Source organism: Melanerpes formicivorus, unplaced genomic scaffold, assembly GCF_026170545.1.
Source record: "Melanerpes formicivorus ecotype bairdi unplaced genomic scaffold, bMelFor1.0.p_v2 SCAF_26, whole genome shotgun sequence".
In the NCBI taxonomy this organism is placed as follows: domain Eukaryota; kingdom Metazoa; phylum Chordata; class Aves; order Piciformes; family Picidae; genus Melanerpes; species Melanerpes formicivorus.
Window position 1 is genome coordinate 2,091,592 of NW_027142378.1, and position 24,320 is coordinate 2,115,911.

General features: G+C 46.0%; 1 protein-coding gene across 1 annotated transcript in view; it reads left to right on the forward strand.

Moving 5' to 3' along the window:
• The window catches only part of COL19A1 (collagen type XIX alpha 1 chain), a 226,365-nt gene that overhangs the window by 23,169 nt on the left and 178,876 nt on the right, over positions 1-24,320 (forward strand). Inside the window, exons 5-9 of the mRNA XM_068153439.1 lie at positions 14,617-14,740; positions 16,736-17,011; positions 19,425-19,505; positions 20,055-20,168; positions 23,291-23,353. Coding sequence (XP_068009540.1) covers positions 14,617-14,740; positions 16,736-17,011; positions 19,425-19,505; positions 20,055-20,168; positions 23,291-23,353 — 658 coding nt within the window. The remainder of the gene's footprint in view (positions 1-14,616; positions 14,741-16,735; positions 17,012-19,424; positions 19,506-20,054; positions 20,169-23,290; positions 23,354-24,320) is intronic.

Below are 24,320 nucleotides of genomic sequence, written 5' to 3' on the forward strand. Positions count from 1 at the left end.
GCTTGACAACTCGAATTAGCTTGCTGAGGAGCTTGTCCTAGCTGTCTGCTAAATGATCTCAGACTTGCAGCAGTTGGGTTTGCTCTCACGACTGCTTTTGGGACCTCTTCCCATCTGGGTGTAAGACGCTTCACAAGCACTTGGAGTTTGACTGTATTTGGACTACTGAGCTCCATCAGCAGTGCTGTCACTGGCTGCTGCCAGAGGAGTTGTGGCTATGGCCTGGGCCATGTTTCAAAGAAAGCATTTCACCTCCTTGGGATGTCAAGTTACTGGGTGCAGAAATGCTGTTCCCACAGAATCACAGAATTGTTAAGGTTGGAAGGGACCTCAAGTTCCTACCCCCCTGCCATGGGCAGGGACACCTCACACTACAGCAGGTTGCTCACAGCCACATCCAGCCTGGATGCAAAAACCTCCAGGGATGAGGCTTCCACCACCTCCCTGGGCAACCTGTGCCAGTGTCTCCCCACCCTCATGGGGAAGAACTTCTTCCATACATGTAACCTAAATCTCTTCTCCTCTAGCTTTTATTCACTCCCTCCGGTCCTATCACTCCCTGGCACCCTAAAAAGTCCCTCCCCAGGTTTCTTGTAGCCCCCTGCAGATACTGGAAGGCCACAATAAGGTCTCCTCCTGTCAGTGTATTCCAGGCTGGAGGATTCTTTCTGCTAGGAACAGAAATCACAGAATCATTCAGGTTGGAAAAGACCCTCAGGATCACCAAGTCCTACCAATAACTCTACTCCACAAGGCTTGCCCCTAAACCCTATCCCCAAGCACCACACCTAAACACATCCAGAGTTGGTGATTCTACTACCTCCCTGGGCAGCCTGTTCCAATGTCTGACCACTCTTGCTGTGAACATGTCTTTCCTAAACCTACCCTTGTGCAATATCATTGATGAAGGAAATTGTATGTGGGGGGTTCTGTTTGTTTTTAATGCTAATGGTTTTAATCACCTAAAAATGCATAGGGGATGGCATTTCCTGGAGCACAGCTGACATCAGGAGAGGCAGTTTAGTTTCTACTGCAAGAAGCCTTCTCATAGCAAGCACTTTGCTTTCCAAAGTCATCCACCTCTGGATGGCTTTGCAACCATTTACTTTCCCACCTCAACATGAGGAAGAACTTCTTTACTGTAAGGGTCCCAGAGCCCTGGCACAGGCTGCCCAGAGAGGTTGTGGAGTCTTCTTCTCTGGAGACTTTCCAGCCCTGTCTGGATGTGTGTGACCTGTGCTGGATGCTATGGTCCTGTTCTGGCAAGGGGGTTGGACTCGATGATCTGTGGAGGTCCCTCCCAACCCCTGACATCCTGTGAGCCTGAGGTTTTTCCTTTGGAGGTCTGGGCACCAACCTGATTTCAGCCACTATTTGTGTGTACAGAGTTTGCTGACTGCCTTGAGCCTTGTCTCAAGCATTTGTTGTGCCAAACTCATTTCAGACTTGGAAGGATTTAATGAAGTTCAGTGTGAAGCGCAGCCTGCAAACTGTAGGAACGGAGTCGTGACGTGGATACTGGTGTGTGAGAGCCATGTGCAAGAGCTCAGGCTATTTTGGGGTGCAGCCTATGTGAGTGGTTGCAGAATCTCAGAATTCTATTTAGAAAAATAATTAAAAAAAAATCACAAAAATATGTTGGGATTGAGCATAACAATGCAGGCCCTGGAGTCACCATCGCTGGAGGTGTTCAGGAGGAGACTTGACAGGGTGCTTGGTGCCATGGGTTAGTTGGTTGGGTGGTGTTGGATGATAGGTTGGACATGATGATCTCAAAGGTCTCTTCCAACCTGGTCTGGTCTGGTCTATTCTATTCTATTCTATTCTATTCTATTCTATTCTATTCTATTCTATTCTATTCTATTCTATTCTATTCCATTCCATTCCATTCCATTCCATTCTATCTGGTTGACAGCTCCTAAAATAGAATCCAGCACAGGTCACACAGGATCACATCCAGACAGGGCTTGAAAGTCTCCAGAGGAGACTCCACAGCCTCTCTGGGCAGCCTGTTCCAGAGCTCTGGGACCCTCACAGCGAAGAAGTTCCTCCTCATGTTGAACCTCTTGTGCTGGAGTTTATATCCATTGCCCCTTGTTCTATCACAGGGTGCAACTGAGCAGAGCCTGAACCCTCCCTCTTGACCCCCAGCCCTCAGATATTGATATTTATTCAATGCCCCCAGAGGTCTGCATGTAGTCAAACAGAAGCACAGACTTTGAAATGATGTCTTATTGCTTCACCTGTTCCTTTCCTTTCTGCAAGCCTCTCTCTACCTTTCAGCAGTGATAACTGATTGTGTGCCTGTTAGGATGTGGAGGCAGAGCTGCTCTGCCGCCAGGAAATTACATCAGCTGAGGACTGGTTTGTTGTGAAAGTGTTATGAGCACTGGAAAAACACTTGGTGACCCAAGATAGCTGCTACAATTGCATGGAAAGGAAAGTCCTGACTCATTAATGGGTTAGAGCTCTTGAAAGATTGAAGAGTTATAGCCCAGCCCTGCTTCACTGCTTTCCTTAAGGATCAGTTCATACTGCTACTACCAATCCTTCCTGTGCCTGAGGTAACATCTGTCACACTACCCTGACTGTTGTTAGCACAAATAAATGTCCCCCCCCTTCAAACAGCTTATGCTGGGTTGATTTTAGTTCTCATGCACTCTTAAAAGTGTCCTTTGATCCAAGGGGCTCCAGGTGGCCCTGCCTGAGTAGGAGGAATTACACAAGATGATCTCCAGAGGTCCTTTCAACCCTTGATCCTTGTGGGATTCTGTGGTTCTAATATAGGCTGTACATTGAGTGGATTGTCACAGATTGCCTCGGGTTGGAAGGGACCCTCAAAGGGCATCCAGTCCACCCCCCCTGCAGATCCTCCACTGGATCAGGTTGCCCAGAGCCCTGTTGAGCCTCACCTTGAATATCTCCAGGGATGGAGCCTCAACCATCTCCCTGGGCAATCCTTTCCAGTGTTACACCACCCTCATAGTGCAGAACTTGTTCCTTAGCATCCAATCTAAATCTAATTTTCTCTTGCTTGAGACCATTGTCCTATCTAGTGTGAGGTGTCCCTGCCCATGGCAGTGGGGTTGGAACTGGATGACCCTTGAGGTCCCTTGCAACCCTAACAGTGCTGTGATTCTCTGATCACTGCAGGCCTTTGTTTAACTTCACTGTGACTCAGTAGGCAGCAATGCAATGTTGATATATCTGAGCTTGATATATTTTAACCCCATTTAATCTGTGACTTACCCCCAAATCTCAGCATTCCAGAAAGCTTGACAGACACAGGCTAAGCTCTAGGTACTTCCCTGTTAATTTTAACTTGGCTTTAATTAAGTCATTTCCAAGTCCTGAGGCTTCAGAGGTGCTAATTTCCACTTTCTGAGGAGGCTGTGAAGTCTGTGCTGCAAATGAATTCTCTGCTCTTTTCTGTTCCCATATTCCTTCACTTACAAAGTGGCAGCACTCAGGCATTCTGCAGGCTGTTAAAAGAGCACACTATTTACCTAATGATCCTGCAAACTGTGCAAGCAGAGCAGCAGGCTGAAATGTTCATGGACCTGTCGTGCTGTGTGTGGGGGGCTGTCAAAGCCAAAGCATGTTCTCTCTCTGGAGCTTCACTCCTGCAGCTGACAGAGCTACTTATTTCAGGTCAGACCTTGGTGTCTGGTATCATTAACCCTCTTTCTTACTCCAGTCTCTCCTGCTGGGAACTAAATCTCAGAATCACAGAATCACCAAGGTTGGAAGAGACCTCAAAGATCATCAAGTCCAACCTGTCATCAAAGACCTCATGACTGAACTATGGGACCAAGTGCCACATCCAGTCCCCTCTTGAATACCTCCAGGGATGGTGACTCCACCACCTCCCTGGGCAGCACATTCCAATGGCCAACAACTGTCTCTGAGAAGAACTTTCTCCTCACCTCCAGCCCAAACCTCGCCTGGTGCAGCTTGAGACTGTGTCCTCCTGTTCTGGTGCTGGTTGCCTGGGAGAAGAGACCAACCCCCACCTGGCTACAACCTCCCTTCAGGGAGTTGGAGACAGCAATAAGGTCTCCCCTGACCCTCCTCTTCTCCAGCACTTCAGCACTTACACCTTCTTTAGCCAGGAGAAAAGAGGAGGCTCAAAGGAGACCTTATTGCTGTCCACAACTACCTGAAGGGAGGCTGTAGCCAGGTGGGGTTGGTCTCTTCTCCCAGGCAACCTGTGACAGAACAAGAAGACACAGTTGCAAGCTGCACCAGGGGACGTTCAGGCTGGATGTTAGGAAGAAGTTCTTCCCAGCAAGAGAGATTGGCCATTGGAATGTGCTGCCCAGGGAGGTGGTGGAGTCCCCATCCCTGGAGGTGTTTAGGAAGAGACTGGATGGGGCACTTAGTGCCATGGTTTAGTTGATTAGATAGTGCTGGGTGATCAGTTGGACTTGATGGCCTTGGAGGTCTCTTCCAACCTAGTTGATTCTGTGATTCTGTTATGGGAGATCAGCTGGGACCAAGATGGGTAGAGAGATCCATCTGTAACAGGGTTGCAGGCTGTGGTACCTTTGGTGTTGTCTCTGCCTTTTTTCTCAGGCACCTTCTAGCACTGCCTGCTTGCGACTTTAGCCTGGACTGAGTTTATTTATAGGCAGCCCTGCATGCAGCAGAGGAGGCGGCTCGTTAGCCAGGCAATTATTTGGGGAGGTTAGGAGCAAAGCAGCCCAGCTGCAGTCCATACAGCAGTCCTTCCAGCTCTCCTTTTCTGCCATCAGACATGCTGTTATCCTTCAGGAGGATCAGAAGTAAGATCACAGAGTTACAGAGTGCATGGGCTTGGAAGACATGCATGAAGGTCACCTTTTCCAACCCCCTGCAGGGAGCAGGGTCATCAATCCTTGATAGCAGTCCAGGCTGGGGGATGATTGAGGTTGAGAGCAGCCCTGCAGAAAAGGACTTGGGGGTGCTGGTGGACAAGAAGCTGGGCATGAGCCAGCCATAGGCACTTGCAGCACAGAAGGCTAAAGACATCTTGGGCTGCATCAAAAGAAGCATGGCCAGCATCCTGCTTGTGACTTTAGCCTGGAATTAATTGATTTATAGCCAGCCCTGTGTGTTGAGGAGGAGGAGGCTCCCTAGATAGGCAATTATTTGGGGAGGTTAGGAGACAAGCATCCCTCAGTTTGGTTTAGTTCTTCCAGCTCTTCTCTTCCCCTGCCAGACATTCTATTATGTTTACTGTGAGCACTCAGCCTGCAAGACAATTTGCCTTCTGCCATCAGCCATGCAGAATGAGCCCAGGAAGGAAGGGGAGAGCCTGTTCCAAGAGCAATCAGAGTTCACCTTGCTAGCACTTTTCCCATTAAGTCATTGTAAAAAGCTACCAAAGTTTGGGATGGAGGTGAGGGGAGACTAAACAGGAAGAACTTGAAGGTCATAAGGGAACAAAGCACTGAGGTTGGGCAGCACAATGTCAGGCAGAGGTGCACAAGGTAGCTCCCCTCTGAGCAGTGTGCGAAGTGGGAGGGTGTGAGTCTCTCAGCATGCAGCTCTGCTGGAGCTGACTAACCTTCCTGTGTACCAAACTAAAGGACCATTATGTTTCTGGGATCAGCAGACAGCTCTAGATACCTGGACAAATGCCTGCACAGTGCTGGCAAACTGGCTGTGAAAAGCTCCAAGGAGAGATGGATGCTTAGATTTCTTCCTCCTCTAAACATGATTATGTGGACATATTAGACCAAGGAAAAAGGAGCATTATTCCTGATTCCCTCTCTCCTCACCAAAGCAAGAAGTGCATCCTCTGTCTTCAGGCTGAATGATCATGGCCTCCAACGGACAAATCCTCTCTTCTGGTCTGTGTTTTCTTTGCTTTTCCAGTCAAGAGCAGCCGCTGAGATAGGACAAGCGGCAACAGTTTGAAATGAGAGCAGAGAAGATTTAGATTGGATGTTAGGAACAAGTTCTTCATCATGAGGTAGCTAGAACACTGCAGCAGGTTGCCCAGGGAGGTAGCTGAGGCCCCATCCTTATCATAGAATCATAGAATCAACCAGGTTGGAAAAGACCTCAGACATTATCAACTCCAACCTATTACCTAATACCTAACACCTCCTGACAACTAAACCGTGGCTCCAAGTGCCACATCCAGGCCTTCCTTGAACACCTCCAGGGGTGGGAACTCCACCATCTCCCTGGGCAGCACATTCCAATGGCCAATAACTCTCTCTGGGAAGAACTTTCTCCTCACCTTGAGCCTAAACCTCCCCTGGCGCAGCTTGAGACTGTGTCCTCTTGCTCTGTTGATGGTTGCCTGTGAGAAGAGACCAACCCCCACCTGGCTACAACCTCCCTTCAGGTAGTTGTAGACATCAATAAGGTCTCCCCTGAGCCTCCTCCAGGTTAAACAACACAAGATCCCTGGAGATATTCAAGGTGAAGCTCAAAAAGGCTCTGGCCAACCTGATCTGGTGGAGGATGTCCCTGCTGACTGCAGGGGGTTTGGACTGGATGACCTTTGGAGGTCCCTTCCAACCCAGCCCATTCTGCGATTCTATGATCCTAGAATAGAATAGGATAGGATAGGATAGAATAGGATAGAATAGAATAATAAACCAGGTTAGAAGAGACTTTCAAGATCATCGATAATTAGCACTGTACCACACACCCTGCCCAGGGGTAGGCAGCATGTTAAAATGCAGAGCAATTTTCACTGCCACTGATTTTTTTCCTCTCTAATGTTGTCAGAGGCTTTTCTGATCAGCTGAACAACTCCACTGTACTGTAAACAATCCTCTTGAGCAGAAGAATTTAGTATCTCCTCGACTTTAAGCTGCTCTAATGACTAGACCTGTTGTTGTCTTTGTTCCATTCCCGTGAACACACCAAGGACCACAGGAGTTAAGAGAGCTGCTTGTAAAATGGCTAAATAAAGACCTGGGTAGGTGTTAAAAAAGGATCATCCAGTTCCAACCCCCCTGCCATGGGCAGGGACACCTCACACTACAGCAGGTTGCTCACAGCCACATCCAGCCTGCCCTCCAAAACCTCCAGGCATGAGGCTTCCACCACCTCCTTGGGCAACCTGTGCCAGTGTCTCACCACCCTCATGGGGAACAACTTCTTCCTAACATCCAATCTGAATCTACCCATTTCTATATTATTTCCATTCCCCCCAGTCCTATCACTCCCTGACACCCTCAAAAGTCCCTCCCCAGCTTTCTTGTAGCCCCCTTCAGATACTGGAAGGTCACAAGAAGGTCTCCTTGGAGCCTTCTCTTCTCCAGACTGAACAACTCCACCTCTCTCATTTTGTCCTCACAGCAGAGCAGCTCCAGCCCTCTGCTCATCCTCATGGCCCTTCTCTGGATGCACTCCAGCACCTCCAGATCCTTCCTGAACAGGGGCTCACTTGACACCAAGGAGAAATGGCTGCCCCGCCCTCAAAAGTTGAGCTCAAAGGTGTCTGGAGGAACAGTGCAATGCCTGGACATTGCAAAAGCCACCCAAATCCTTGTGCTACCCTCTCCATTTCCTTTATGTGCTTTGTACAAACCATATTTGAGGGCTACAGAGACGCTGGGGGGGACAAGAGGAGAGCCTCACGCTAAGGCCACAAAGTGTTTGGTAAATCCCTCTCCTCCATGTGAAAACAGTTTGCAGCTTTGCTTTCAGCAGAGCATTTTCTGAGTGGGCTGAGCTCTCCCTCAGTAATTAATAACTCTTAAGCTGTCTGAATAGTTTCCCTTGAGTTGCATCATATAACGTGTCGTACGAAAACAACTCGAGGCCGAACGTAACCTGAGCCTGGAGAGGGCATCTTAAAGTGATTTGAGGAAGATGGATGGGAAGGAAATTATTTCTTATTCTGAGTAACCAGCAGCTGCTCTTACACTTTTATTCAAAGAAGAATTTGAAACACCCTTTTGTCATAGGTTGAGTCTGAATCTGCTGAGATCTCTAGGCAGAGGTTGGTGGATTGCTCTGGTTCGTCAGTTGCCCTTCTTCTGTTGTAGCACTCAAGTCAGGCAAAAAAAAGCCAGCCCAGCCAAACCCAAGAACCAAAAATGTAATCATTTGAGGTGGAAATGCTGGCAATGAGATGGAGATTTTATTTGCATTTTGTCACCTCAGCTTTACTTTTTGTGTTCATGATTTGACACTGAGGGGCTGGAGCATGTCCAGAGAAGGGCAACAAAGCTGGAGAAGGGTCTGGAGAACAGGGCTGGGGAGGAGCAGCTGAGGCAACTGAGGGTGTTTAGCCTGGAGTAGAGGAAGCTGAGGGGAGACCTCATTGCTCTCTACAACTTCCTGAAGGGAGGTTGCAGTGAGGTGGGGGTTGGTCTTTTCTCGCTAGTATCAAGTGATAGAATGAGAGGAAATGACCTCAAGTTGCACCAGGAGAGAGTCAAGTTGGATGTTAGGAACGATTTCTTTCCTGCAAGTGCAGTGAGGCATTGGAAGAGGCTGCCCAGGGAGGCGGAGGAGTCACCATCCCTGGAGGTGTTCAAGCAAAGTGTTGCCATGGCACTTGGGGAGTTGATTTACTGGTGGTGGTGTGTTGATGGTTGCACTCGATGATCTCAGAGGTCTTTTCCAACCAAAACAGTTCTGCAGATTCTGTGATTTCATTTTCTACCCCTTAAACACAGGAAGGTTAAGAATTGAGTGTCTGCAGCACCGTGGCACTTAATAAACCATTACCCACCCCAGGAAAAGGCTGTTTCCACTAACTGCTGGAGCTCTGCTCACCAGACTCCCCTAACATTGTCATGTTACAAGTGACATATACCAGGTAACAGTAGATGTCAGCTGGAAGAGCTATGTCTTGCCAGAAACTTGAAACATCTCTCACTTCACCCTCAGGAAATGTAAGTTGGCTCATCTTTCTCTTCTTGGAAGATGCTCAGCAAGCTGGAGGCTTCATTGATACTTGTAAATACGGAAGTCTCTCCTGGGCTGTAGTGTGCTCTCCTCCAGCACGGAACAATTAGTGTGCAGAAGGGTTAAAAATAGCTGCAGCTTTGCCAGCCAGGGCTCCTCTTTTAAAAATAAAAACAAAAGGTAAATACAGGATTGCCTTACTGCAGCTGATAGGGGTAACTCGATGCTGCCTTACAAAGATAGAGCTGAACCCCTCCACAGCAGGGGGAATGCACACAGAATTCATTCATAATTACTTCCTACAGAATACAGAATTAACCAGGTTGGAAAAGACCTCAGTGATCAAGTCCAAGCCATCACCCAACACCATCTAATCAACTCAACCACGGCATCAAGTGCCTCAGCCAGTCTCTTTTTAAACACCTCCAGGGATGGTGACTCCACCACCTCCCTGGGCAGCACATTCCAATGGCCAATCTCTCTTGCTGGGAAGAACTTCTTCCTGACATCCAGCCTAAACCTCCCATGGTGCAGCTTGACACTGTGTCTTCTTGTTCTGGTGCTGCTTGCCTGGGAGAAGAGACCAACACCCACCTGGCTACAACTTCCCTTCAGGTAGTTGTAGAGGGCAATGAGGTCACCCCTGAGCCTCCTCTTCTCTAGGCTAAGCAACCCCAGCTCCCTCAGCCTCTCCTCATAGGGCTTGTGAATTAAAGACAGGGGGACCAGCTGGGATCTACAGGCTGAGCAGCCCCAACTCCCCCAGCCTATTCCCATAGGGGAGGTTCTCCAGCCCTCTGATCATCTTTGCGCGCTCCTCTGGACCCTTTCCAACAGTTCCATATTCCTCTTATCCATGGGGCCCCAGAACTGAACTCTCTACTCCAGGTGGGGCCTCATGAGAGCAGAGGGAGAAAATCCCTTCCAGAGTGGGAGCACCACATCTTGTGGTGTTAGGGATTTTCCTGCTTGCCTTTGTTCTCCTCAATCTGACCAGAATATGAGCCAGCAATGTGCCCAGGTGGCCAAGAGGGCCAATGGCATCCTGGCCTGCATTAGGAATAGTGTGGCCAGCAGGAGCAGGGAAGTCATTGTGCCCCTGTACTCTGCTTTGGTTAGGCCACACCTTGAGTCCTGTGTCCAGTTCTGGGCCCCTCAGTTTAAGAAGGACATTGAGACACTTGAACGTGTCCAGAGAAGGGCAACAAGGCTGGGGAGAGGCCTTGAACACAAGCCCTATGAGGAGAGGCTGAGGGAGCTGGGATTGTTTAGCCTGGAGAAGAGGAGGCTCAGGGGTGACCTCATTGCCCTCTACAACTACCTGAAAGGTGGTTGTGGCCAGGAAGAGGTTGGTCTCTTCTCCCAGGCAACCAGCACCAGAACAAGGGGACACAGTCTCAAGCTGTGCCAGGGGAGGTTTAGACTCGAGGTGAGGAGGAAGTTCTTCACCGAGCGAATCATTCGTCATTGGAATGTGCTGCCCAGGGAGGTGGTGGAGTCATCGACCCTGGAGGCGTTCAAGAGGGGACTGGATGTGACACTGGGTACCATGGTCTAGTCATGAGGTCTGTGTTGATAGGTTGGACTCGATGATCCTCGAGGTCCTTTCCAACCTAAGTTATACTGTGATACTGTGATACTCTGGCTGTCAAGTGGGGCTTGTGTAATGTACAGTGCACCTCAACCCTGCAGTCTGGGGTGGTGTAGCTTCAAGCCTCATGTATTCAGATGGTGTGCTTCAATTCCTGCTATTGTGTTCAGCAGTTCCCACCAAGGGTGTGCATTGCTTTGGGAACACAGTGCTCCAGTCATCACCTTTCTTTTTTTTTATTACTATTATTAATATGTGCTGCTGACAACATGGAAAAAAAAGGGGGGAAAAAGAGAGAGAAAACCAAACTGTCTAAATTCCACCTAAAGTGTAATTTAGTCAGACTGTGGGCGCCTGGCTCTCAGAGAATTCTTTCAATTGCCTGCTCTCCAGCACCACCTAACCCCTGGAGGCACCCAAAACTGAGTCACTTTGGACAACAGAGTTCCCCCAGTGTCTGGGCATGGGTTCCTGTGAAGCTCAGAAGCACCATGCCTAAGCAGCCAGTCATACAACTCCCACCCAAGTTTCATTGTGACTCCAAGATGTGTGTAGAGATAGCTGAATGCTGCTTAGGTCCACAGAGATGCCCAGGCCATTGACTGTGCTTAAGTCACACATAATAAGCTTGGACAGCAAAGAATCCCACACAAACCACAGCAGACATGAGCACTTCCAGGGGAGAAGAGGGACAGAAGACCTTCTTGATAGTCTCACAGGTTACAGCAGTCTCCCAGGAGGGACAACTGCTTCACATTGTCCTAAGCTAAGGAAGCTCAACCAGAATGGGAGGTCATTGCTTTGGTTATCTCACTGTTCAGGATGTTTCCTGGGAGAGGAAACCCTCAGCTTCACATCTCTCTGGGCCACCTTTGCCACAAAGCTGGCAATAGGGTCTGGAGGACAGGTCTGGTGAGGAGGTTGTAGGGACACCTCACACTACAGCAGGTTGCTCACAGCCACATCCAGCCTGGCTGCAAAAACCTCCAGGCATGAGGCTTTCACCACCTCCCTGGGCAACCTGTGCCAGTCTCTCACCACCGTCGTGGGGAGGAACTTCTTCCTAACATCCAATCTGAATCTACCCATTTCTAGTTTTGCTCCATCCCCTCCAGTCTTATCACTCCCTGACACCCTCAAAAGTCCCTTCCCAGCTTTCTTGTAGCCCCCTGCAGGTACTGGAAAGCCACAATTAGGTCTCCTCAGAGCCTTCTCTTCTCCAGACTGAACAACCCAAATTCTCTCAGTCTGTCTCCATAGCAGAGCAGCTCCAGCCCTCTGCTCATCCTCGTGGCCCTTCTCTGGTAATGTTCTAGCATGTCCAGATCCTTCCTGTAATAAAGGCTCCAGAACTGGATGCAGTACTCCAGGTGGGGTCTCACCAGAGTGGAGTAGAAGGGGAGAATCACCTCCCTCGACCTGCTGGCTGTGCAGGTCGATGGTTGGATTCAATCTTAAAGGTCTTTTCCAATCAAAACAATTCTATGACTCTAAACCTTCACTGAAATCAGTGTCATATGTTCAGGAATTAATTTGCCCCTGTCTGCTTTTCTGGTTTCTCCCAATGGAGTCTTTTGAAGCTGAGGGAGAGCAGGGTCAGACTGGAGCTGAGGAAGAAGTTCTTCTGTAGGAGGGTGGTGAGACTCTGGAATAGGCTGCCTGGGGAGACCGTGGATGCCTCCTTCCTGGGGATGTTCAAGGCCAGGTTGGATGAGATTTTGAGCAACCAAATCGAGCTGTGAGGCATCCCTGCCCATGGCAGGGGGGTTGGAGTCAATGATCTTGAGTCTCCTTCTCTGGAGACTTTCAAAACCCACCTGGTTATTGTGATCCTGTGAGCCTGCTTTGACAGGGGGGTTGGACTCCTGAGGGATCTCCAGAGGTCCCTTCCAACTGCTTCCATACTGTGATCCCCGAGGTCCCTTCCAACCATTCTGTGATTCCCTGTGCAGATTAGTTCCTGTTCTGTAGAGATGCACTCGTGTATTACTGCTATCCAGTGAAGGTATTTTCTTGATAAACCATGAACATATTATTTATGCTGCAATTAAGGTGCAGATTAGGCTGAAATCCAGATCTAAGTCCTGCAAAGCCCGTTCACTTGTGCCTGGCCCTTTCGACGCTGAAACATCTATAGCTGCATGAGTCCACGAACAATGTGGGAGAGCAGCCAGATTGTTCCTGGGATAAAACATATCAGCTGTGGGAAATAAGCCAAAGAAGGGTGATTCCCACATAAGGGCCTTAAAATAGGTGTTAGGCCATGAAAGCAGCTCTTTGGCAGGATTTAGAGCAGGCTTCTCTACACAGAAGGCATTTTTCCTCAGATCCTAAATTCACTGAAGTGATTTGCAGGAGGGCTGTGGGGCTGTCAGCCCTCTTTTTGTCCCCCCTCTTCCCCCCTCCCCCTTTTTTTTGTTGTTTGATTTTAGGGTCGGGTTTTGGGGGTTTGGTTTGGTTTTGTTGTTGTCTGGTTTGGTTTGGTTTTCAGGTTGGTTTGGAGTTTTGTTTGTTTGTTTGTTTGTTTGTTTGTCTTTGTGTCCAAATAGAGGTCACCAGAATAAGCTCCTCGCTCAAAACAGGGTCAGCTTGGAAGTTAGGTCAAATGATTAGGATCCCTGTCCTGCTGTGTTGTAGTCTCCAGGGATGGAGATTATTCCAACAACCCTTTAGGAAATCTGTTCCAGTTTCCCAAGAAAAGAAAGAGGGGAAACCCAGTGTTGTAAAATGCTTCTGTGCACCTTTCACTTTGCAGCAGTTTAGTCAATACTCCTGTTTATAGGAATCACAGATCTTACAGGAGTTATCACACTGAGTCCAACCATCAACCCAACACCATCATGGCCATTAAACCGTGTCCCAAAGTGCTATGGCCACAGGTTTCTTGGACACCTCCGGGGATGGGGACGCCACCACCTCCCAGGGCAGCCTGATCCAACACCTGACCACTCCTGAAGCAATGAAGTTTTTCCTAATCTCCAATTTAAACCTCCCCTGGCACAATTTCAGGCCATTTCCTCTCCTTCTATGACCTGAGACTAGGGAAAAGAGACCAACCCCCACCTCACTGCAACCTCCTTTCAGGGAGATGTAGAGAGCAATGAGGACTCCCCTCAGCTCTCCCCTCAGCCTCCTCCACACTAAACCTTCCTCACCAGACCTGTCCTTCAGACCCTTCATCAGCTTTGTGGCCCAGACAGATGTGAAGCTGAGAGTTTCCTCTCCCAGGAAACATCCTGAACAGTGAGATAACCAAAGCAATGGCCTCCCATTCCTGTTGAGCTTCCTTAGCTTAGGACAATGTGAAGCAGTTGTCCCTCCTGGGAGACTGCTGTAACCTGTGAGACTATCAAGAAGGTCTTCTGTCCCTCTTCTCCCCTGGAAGTGCTCATGTCTGCTGTGGCTTGTGTGGGATTCTTTGCTGTCCAAGCTTACTATGTGTGACTTAAGCACAGTCAATGGCCTGGGCATCTCTGGGGACCTAAGCAGCATTCAGCTATCTCTACACACATCTTGGAGTCCAGTGCCTGACCACCCTTTCAGAAAAGAAGTTTTCCCTAATCTCCAGCCTAATCCTCCCCTGGCACTATTTCAGGCCATGCTAGGGAGAAGATGCCAATCCCCTGCTTCACTCCAACTTCCCTTCAGGAAAACAGCAATGAGGTCTCCACTCAGGCTCCTCTCCTGCAGGCTGAACAATCCCAGTTCCCTCAGCTGCTCCTCACCAGATCTCTTCTCTAGACCCCTCTCCAACTTTGTTGCCCTTCTTTGGTCTCATACCAGCACCTCGATGTCTTTCTTGTAGGGAGGGGCTCAAAACTAAACCCACAACACAAAGTGTGGCCCTGCCAGCACTGAATTCAGGGGGACAATCACTTCCCTACTCCTGCTGGCCACACTATTGCTAATCCAGGCCAGGATGCTGTTGGCCTTTTTGGGCACACTGCTGGCTCATGATGTGATATAAAATTCATCAGTTAAAACCATCTCTAGAAGAGACTCTCCTGAATGCAGCCACCTGTGAATTTCCAGGAGTTGTGAATATTCAGCTCCTTGTTTTCACCAGGTATTTTTTTTTCCCCACTCTGTTGACTCCTTTAAAGCAGTTTGTGTTCATGAGAATAACAAGAACTCTTTTCCCCTTCCCCTTTCTCCCATTGCAGGCAAGTATTTCCCAAGGGGATTCCTGAAGAGTACTCTCTAGTTGCTACGTTCCGGGTCCGGCGCAGTACCAAGAAAGAACGTTGGTACATCTGGCAAGTGCTAAACCAGTATGACACACCTGAGGTTAGAGGCAACATTGATTTGTTCCCTGATGACACTAATCTGGGGGGAGAGGAGGTGGTTGGCACCCCAGGAGGCTGTGCTGCCATTCAACAAGATCCAGACAGGCTGAGAGCTGGGTGCAGGCAAACCTCATGACGTTCAGTAAGGACAAATGCAGAGTCCTGCACCCACCACAGAAGGAATAACAGCAGGCACCAGGACAGGTTAGGAGCTGCCCTCCTAGAAAGCAGCTCCATGGAGAAAGACCTTGGCGTGCTGGTGGACAGCAAGTTCTGCATGGGACAGCAATGTGCCCTTGTGGCCAAGAGAGCCAATGGCATCCTGGGAGGCATCAAGAAAAGTGTGGCCAGCAGGGCTGGGGAAGTTCTTCTCCCCCTCTGCTCTGCCCTGATGAGACCACACCTGCAATCTTGTGTCCAGTTTTGGGCTCCCCAGTTCAAGAGAAACAGACCTGCTGGAGAGAGGCCAACCAAGAGACATGAGGATGCTTAGGAGACTTGAGCATCTCCCCTGTGAAGAGAGACTGAGAGCCCTGGGGTTGTTTAGTCTGGAGAAGAGCAGGCTGAGAGGGGATCTGATCAATGTCTATCAATATCTGAGGGGTGGGTGTTGAGTGCAGGGGCCAACCTCTTTTTGGTAGTGTGCAGCAATAAGACAAGGACCAATGGAGACAAACTTGAACATAGAAGGTTCCACCTCAACATGAGGAGAAACTTCTTTACAGTGAGGGTGGCAGAGCCCTGGAGCAGGCTGCCCAGAGAGGTTGGGGAGTCTCCTTCTCTGAAGACTTCCCAAACCCACCTGGATGATTTCCTGTGCAGACTAGCCTGGGTGATCCTGCTTTTGGCAGTGGGGTTGGACTCAGTGATCTCTGGAGGTCCCTTCCAACCTCTGACATTCTGTGATTCTGTGATTTTAATTAAGTTGCTGCTTTATTTTGCCCCACTGTATTACAATCAATGTAACTGAGTGGATGTTTCACCACTGGATTTAGTTACAGTTTATGTAGAATAGACTGCTCTGAAGTAATTGATGGTTTGTTATAGGAATGAGAGAAAGGCAACGGTTTATTGAGGTAAGCCTGGGAACCAGGATGGAGAAACGTGACATAATTTAGAGCTCATATGTGTTCACAAATTACAAGAATGCTTCAGGACATAATTCTTGCTCAATTTATATAGCTGAAATATTCCAGTACCCAAAGGGGGCCTATAAGAAAACTGGGCAGGGACTTTTTACAAGGGTTGGTAGTGATAGGATGAGAGGGAATGGATTGAAGCAGGAGGAGGGGAGACTGAGACTGGAAATTAGAAAGAAATTCAGGGGACTGGAGCACTGTCTTGTGAGGAGAGGCTGAGAGCCCTGGGGCTGCTTAATCTGGAGAGGAGAAGACTGAGAGGGGATCAGACCAATGTCTATCAATATCTGAGGGCTGGGGGTCAGAAAGGAAGGGACAGGGAACAGTCTCTGCTCAGTTGCACCCTGGGATAGGACAAGGGGCAATGGATGGAAACCACAGCACAGGAGGTTCCACCTCAACGTGAGGAGGAACTTCTTCACTGTGAGGTTCACAGAGCACTGGAGCAGGCTGCCCAGAGAGGTTGTGGAGGCTCCTGCTCTGGAGACTTTCCAGCCCTGTCTGGATGTGTTCCTGTGTGACCTGTGCTGGATTCTGTGGTCCTGCTCTGGCAGTGGGGGTTGGACTGGAAGCTCTCCAGAGGTCCCTTCCAACCCCTAAATCCTGTGAGCCTATGGTGAGACACTGGAACAGGTTGCCCAGGGGGGTTGTGGATGCTCCCTCCCTGGAAGTGTTCAAGGCCAGGTTGGATGAGGCCTTGAGCAACCTGGGCTGGTGGGAGGTGTCCCTGTCCATGGCAGGGGTGATCTTTAAGATCCCTTCCAACCCAAACCATTCAGTTATTTTTATTGCACATGCTTAATCCATGGACCAATCACTTTCAAAATTACCTTTTCTTTTCTTTCTTTTGCTTTCAGATCTCTGTCCTTCTGGATGGTACAAAAAAGGTGGTGGAGTACATGACCAAATCTTCTCGGAGCAATATACTGCACTACACTTTTAAGAGCCGGGAAATTTATCCCTTGTTCGACCGCCAGTGGCATAAGCTTGGTATTAGCGTGCAGCCAGGGGTCATTGCCCTCTATTTGGATTGTAATTTAATTGAGAGAAAGCAGACTGATGAGAAATTCACCATTGACTTGCAGGGAAGGACTCTGATTGCTTCTCGTGCTGCAGATGATAAGCCTGTAGATGTGAGTAGTAAGGAAATCCAGCTGCCTTGAAACCCTCTTTTGGCCGCACTTTTGCTAACAGCACCATAAAGGGTGATGTGGAGAGAAGTTCTGTACTAGGAGGGTGGTGGAACACTGCAGCAGGTTGCCCAGAGAGGTGGTGGAGACCCCATACTTGGAGACATTCATGGTTTGATGGGGCTCTGAGCAACTTGCTGTAGTTGGGGATGTTCCTGCTCACTGCAGGGGTGTTAGACAAGATGGCCTTCAAGAATCCCTTCCAACCTGTTGCATTCTGTGGTGCTAGAAAAGGTCCAAAACTGGTTATTCATTTTGAGTGTGTACTCTTAATACAAAGTCCTTTTCCTCTAATCAGTGTTCAGTGCTGTAGCATCTGCTAAGGCAAACCTGTTACCAAAGTAACCACAAAAGCTCAGTCCTGGCTTAGGAGTCTATTTTCCTGTGTTTTCCTGGGAGTAAGAGCCATGTGGTTACCTTATGGGTTGGATTAGATGACCTCTGGAGGTCTCTTTCAACCCAGACCATTCTATGATTCCATGATTCTATGGTTCCATGATTCTATGGTTCCATGATTCTATGATTCTACAATTCCATGATTCTATGATTCTATGTCTCTATGTTTCTATGATTCCATGATTCCATGACTCTATGATTCCATGATTCTATGATTCCCTGACTCTATGATTCTATGACTATGATTTTATGATTCCATGATTCCATGATTCCATGATTCCATGATTCTATGATTCCATGACTCTATGATTCTATGACTCTATGACTGTATGATTCCATGGTGCTGTGGTTCTATGACTCCATGACTCTATGATTCTATATTATTACTACATCTAGAGGGAACTCCCAGGGGAAATTCTCTCTTCTTTCCATTTTTATGACACTGGTCTCTAAGTTTGTCTCAGTCGTCTGTTAAAATTTGTCTCCCTTGGATCAAGGGGAGACACAAAAGAAAATCAGGATTCCAGGGTAGTTCAGCTATGCAGAAATTGGGGCACACTGTTCATCCTTTTCACACATATCCTACACCCCTTTCTGAAGGAAAGGGATTAGGAAGTGGCTGGAGGTGTCTCCTACAACCTCTGGTGCAAGAATTACACAAGGCAGCTCCACAGTCTGGGCTGTGCTCTGTCACGGAGAGATGCTCTTCTCTGTTTAATCATCAGAGAGCTCAGAGCAAGCAATTTGAAGGCTGCAGGAAATGTCAGTTTGTTTGAAGTATGCTGACATCCAGCAGCTAGCAGCTAGCTTGGAGTTGATGGTGACCATCTGAAAGTTGCAGCTCTTTTATGGACACTGCATGTTTCCAGATGAAAATAGCACTTTTTAGCTGCTTTCTGGTCCTGGAAGGGGCTAAACACTTCAGCCTGGACTCAGAGCTCTTATTTCATGGGGCTAAGTTCAGGCTTAATTTTTCTTCTCTAAGACAGATTGGTGAAACACTGGAACAGGTTGCCCAGGGAGGTTGTGGATGCCCCCTCCCTGGAGGTGCTCAAGGCCAGGTTGGATGAGGCCCTGAGCAACGTGAGCTGGTGGAAGGTGTCCCTGTCCATGGCAGGGTGGTGGGAACTAAATGAACTTTAAGGTCCCTTCCAGCCCAAACCATTCTATGAAGCTGTGAACTGTGGGTACCATCTTCTGATTTCCAAGCAGCACACAGGAGGAGGAGCAGATACCTTTTCACTTGGCACAAGCTGGATAATCCCCAGTGGAATTTGTAAACTGGGATTTCCACATTGGCAAGCAAACATTGTGGGCACAAAGCTGCTGAAGGCAGCAGCGTGGATCCTGTCCCAGTAGTTACCCTTCTCAGTACCAAGTGCAAGGGAGAGAATAAGAGGATAAAAACCAAGCAGAAGGGGCATAGAAGAAGGTTAGTTAATTAAAATGAGATGGGGTTCATCTTACCTATCCACCTCAAACCTCTGTGGTTTCTACTCTTCAAGTACTTTAGTGGCAAGGACCACACAAAGATCTATCCATAGTGATAGAAGGCCTGGGTGAGAGTGAGATGATCAAACCTTAACTTGCATTCACTGCAGAAGAAATGATGTTCCTGACAAGAGCTGCAGAGGGTGTCCAGAGGGCTAAAATGCTTGTGTGGCATAGCAGGAACAAAACTGATGGAGATAAACTAAATCCCTGATGTGATTTACCTCAAAGTAATAGACTGAAGCATGTGAGGAGCTTTGTAGTTAGTTTGGATTTGTCTCACTTCAGAAACATGAAGTGGCTCAGAGAGGAAGATTATTAAGCCAAGATCAGGAACTGCATGCCCTAACACATGATTTTAGATATCTCATACCCATCTCAAGTTAATTAAGCCGAGATCAGGAACTGCGTGGCACTAACACATGATTTTAGACATCTCACCTCCATCTCTTTTTGTGTTTCTTTCTAGATTGAGCTTCACCACCTAAGTGTTTACTGCAATCCCAACCTTGCAATGGAAGATTCATGTTGTGAGATATCTGCAGACCTGGTGAGTTGTTTGTTAGAGTCATAAAATGGCTTAGGTTGGAAAGTACCTCAGAGATCATTTATACCAATCTCTCAACTTGACTTGGCTGCTCAAAGCCTCATTCAACCTGACCTTGAACACCCCCAGGCAGGAGGCATGCACAGCCTCCCTGGGCAGCCTCTTCCAGAGTCCCACCTGCCCCATACTGAAGAATTTCTTCCTAAGATCCAGCCTAACCCTGCTCTCAGCCTAACCCTCAACTTCAAACCATTCCCCCTTGCCCTGTCTCTAGACACCCTCAGGGAAAGTCCCTCTGAGCCTTCCTGTAGGATCCCTTCAGCTATTGGAAGGCAGCTTCTAAGGTCCCCCTGGAGTTTTCTCTTCTCTGGAATGTTCTGATCCAGGTGCAGGACCTTGCTGACCTTCATGAGGTTGGCTTGGGCACAAATCTTGAGTCTGCCCAAGTCCTTCTGGGTGGGAACTGGCCCACACAGTTTGGTGTCATCCCTTCCAACCCAGACCAATTTGTGATTCGTGGTTGGTGAGCAGCAAATCTCCTTTCCATTGCAGTGCTCACGGGAGGAGAGGTTCCTTGCTACGACTTCATCACCAGTGACTGTTCGTGACAGCAAAGCATCCCTGCAGCAAGAACCTGGAGAGGAATGCCACTGCTTCCCAAAGAAAGTACGGGACTTCCATAGTGCTTTGGAGGTTTATTAGCATCAAAAAATACCTGACTGGGGTTTAGTGTTAGAAGTGCGACTTCTCAGCTAAGACACAGGATGCTTCAGGTTCAGTTAAGGGAGCTGCAGAGGTGTGTCAGTGTTCATTGCTTGAACGCAAAGCCAAAGGGAAAAGATCCCTGGTCAAAATGATCATTGTATTTAGCCATCAGATCCAGAGGTGGGTGATTTTACTGCAGAAAAAATGATTTGCTACATTAAGGCTTCTAAAAAAAATGTCTTCTCCTGAAGAATATAATAATAATAATAATAATAATAATAATAATAATAATACAGTAACAACAACAACAATAATAACAACAATCATAATGTGTAATACATTTAATAAATAATAAATATAATATATTATATTACAATATAATATTTTACTGCAGAAGGAATGATTTGCTACATTAAGGCTTCTAAAAAATATTCTTCTCCTGAATAATTATAACAATATTAATATTAATGTTACTACAACAATAATAATAACAACAACAATAATAATGTGTAATACATGTAATAAATAATAAATATAATATATTTCAATATAATATTTTACTGCAGAAGAAATTATTTGCTACATTAAGGCTTCTAAAAATATTCTTCTCCTGAATAATTATAACAATATTAATATTACTACAACAATAATAATAACAGCAACAATAATAATGTGTGGTACATGTAATAAATAATAAATATAATATATTATATTACAATATAATATTTTACTGCAGAAGAAATTATTTGCTACATTAAGGCTTCTAAAAAATCACTTCTGAAGAATTATAGAATAATAAGTATAATTATAAGTATGATAATAAATATAATATAAAGTATAATAATAATAAGTGTAATACATAATAAATATAATATATTATATTACAATATAATATTTTACTGCAGATGAAACGATTTGCTACATTAAGGCTTCTAAAATATATTCTTCCCCTAAATAATAATAATTAATAATAATAATAATAATAATAATGCAATAACAACAACAGCAATAATAATGTGTGATACATGTAATAAATAATAAATATAATATATTATATTACAATATAATATTTTACTGCAGAAGAAATTATTTGCTACATTAAGGCTTCTAAAATATATTCTTCCCCTAAATAATAATAATAATAATAATAATAATAATAATAATAATAATAATAATGCAATAACAACAACAACAATAATAATGTGTAATACATGTAATAAATAATAAATATACTATATTGCAATATAATATTTTACTGCAGAAGAAATTACTTGCTACATTAAAGCTTCTTAAAAACATTATTCTGAAGATTATATAAGTATAATAATAAGTATAATATTAAGTATAATAATAATACATGTAATACATAATAAATATAATATATTACAATATATTATTTTACTGCAGAAGGAATGATTTGCTACATTAAGTCTTCTAAAAAATATTCTTCTCCTGAATATAATAATAATAATAATAATAATAATAATAATAATAATAATAATAATAATAAATAGTAATAATAATAATACTAAATATAATCTCTCATGTATAATACATGTAATACATAATAAATATAATATATTATATCATGATATAATATTTTACTGCAGAAGAAATTGTGTTTTGCATTAAGGATTCTAAAAATATTGTTCTGAAGGCTTATATATTATTATTACTGCTATTATTAATAATAATAATAGTGATACGAATACATATAATGCAATAAATATAATAAATATACATGTAATACATATGAAATATACATTATAATATAATTATAATATTATATTTCCATAGTGTAATACAATAACAAACAATCACTATTATGTAGAATGATCATTATTATAATCATCATTATGATTGCTATAATTACTGTTATTATCTTTTATTGCTATTATTTCCATGTCTTTCTTTTTACTACAGTTATTATGTACATTTTATTAGCTAGCACGTTGGGTGTGGTTAGGCTGTGATGATAAGGATAATTCCAATTCTTCCTCCAGGTGGATACAGGTTTCATCTGTGAGGAATAGATGTCCTCCAAGGAGGCCATTCCAAAACAGATCAAATCAAAACAGTCCACCAAAGCATGACACGTGTTTCTTTGGTTTCAGCCGTTGCAACTCTGTCTGGAAAAAGTGAGAATTGCATGAAAGAGCTGAAGGATTCCATAGACCAATTGGCCAAACCAATTTTTGAATGGATTTATTTGTTCATTTTGTTTATTCCCTCATTTGAATGGAGGAGGATGATCATAGTATCATAGTTTCATTCAGGGTTGGAAGGGACCACAAGGATCAGCTAGTTCCAACCCCCCTGCCATGGGCAGGGACACCCCACACTACATCAGGCTGGACAGAGCCTCATCCAGCCTGGGCTTAAACACCTCCAGGGACAGGGCCTCAACCATCTCCCTGGACAACCCATTCCAGGGTTTCACCACTCTCATGGTGAAGAACTTCCTCCTCACCTCCAGCCTGAATCTTCCCACCTCCAGCTTCATTCCATTCCCCCTAGTCCTATCACTACCTGAGATCCTGAGAAGTCCTTCCCCAGCCTTCCTGTGCGCTCCCTTCAGATACTGGAAGGCCACAATTAGGTCACCTGGGAGCCTTCTCTTCTGCAGACTGAACAGCCCCAACTCCTTCAGTCTGTCCTCATAGGAGAGGTGCTCCAGCCCTCTGATCATCCTTGATGATGATGATGATGATTGTTATTGTTTATGTTGTTGTGCTTATTATGCTTGTTTCATTGTTACTAGATTATATTTCTATTAGTATTTTCTTGTTCTTTAATTTCATCTTTATTTTTAATGTATTTATTATGCATATTTTAGTAGTAGTAGTATATTTTAAATGTGTTTATCATGTATATTCATTTTAAATGTATTTATTTTTACTACATATTTTAATATATTAATTTTTATATATAAAAATATATATTATTGTATTTACTGTGTGTATTTTATCATGCATCATTTTCTTTGTTTGGACTTTTGTGATCAATGCAAGGAAACCAAACTAAAACCATCTTCTGGACCTACTCACTTGTTAATTTCTTTTGTTTCCTCCTTTGCAAACCAGGGAGAAGCAGGCTTGCCAGGAGCAGCTGGTTTGCCAGGCCACAAAGGAGAGAAAGGTGAAAAGGTAAAGCCATCAGTTTAATTCTCAGTTTCCAGTCTTGACCTTTGTCTTATCTTTCATAAATAGAAACGTCATGAATTTGGTTGCTCCTTAACTGAATGTCCCTGTCCACAGGTTCAATGCTTTCTTGGGTTAGTCTCTGCATCTTGCTCCAGTCTTGGCTCCAGTGTGGTTGTAAAGCTGTCTGGCAGAAAGGGACCTGGGGGGTTCTAATGGACAAGCAGCTGAACAGGAGCCAGCAGTGTGCCCAGGTGGCCCAGAAAATTAAAGGCATCCTGGCTGGCTGGGATCAGAAATGTTGTGTCCAGCAGGAGCAGGGAGGGGATTGTACCCTGGGACGCAGCTCTGCGGTGGCCACACCTCAAGTGTTGTGTCCGGTTTTGGGCACCTCAATACAAGAGAGATGTGGAGGTGCTGGAGCAAGGGCAGAGGAGGGCAAGGAAGCTGTGGAAGGGTCTGGAGAATAAATCTGATGAAGAGCAACTGAGGGAGCTGGGGATGGTTAATTTGGCTGAGGGGAGACGTCCCAGCTCTCTACAACTACCTGAGAGGAGGTTGGTGCTGGTCTCTTCTCACAGGTAATTAGTGATAGAACAAGAGGGAATGGCCTCAAGCTGCAGCAGAGCAGGGTCAGACAGGACAGTAGGAAGAGTTTTTTCCCCTCAAGAGTGGTCAGGCATTGGAATGTGCTGCCCAGGGAGGTGGTGGAGTCACCAAGCCTGGACTTTGTGGTTTGGATGTGGTGCTTGGGGCTATGGTTTAGGGGTGAACCTTGCAGAGCAGGGTTCTGGGTTGGCCTTGGTGATCCTGAGGGTCTTTTCCAACCTGAGTGTTTCTGTGATTCCTGCCAGGCAGCCTACAACTGTCTCAACTTGGGGTCACATCTTGGTGGGGGGGGAACTACCTGTCCCAGAGAGGATGTGGAGTCTCCTCTGGAGACTTTCAAAAGCCACCTTCCAACCTAGACCAT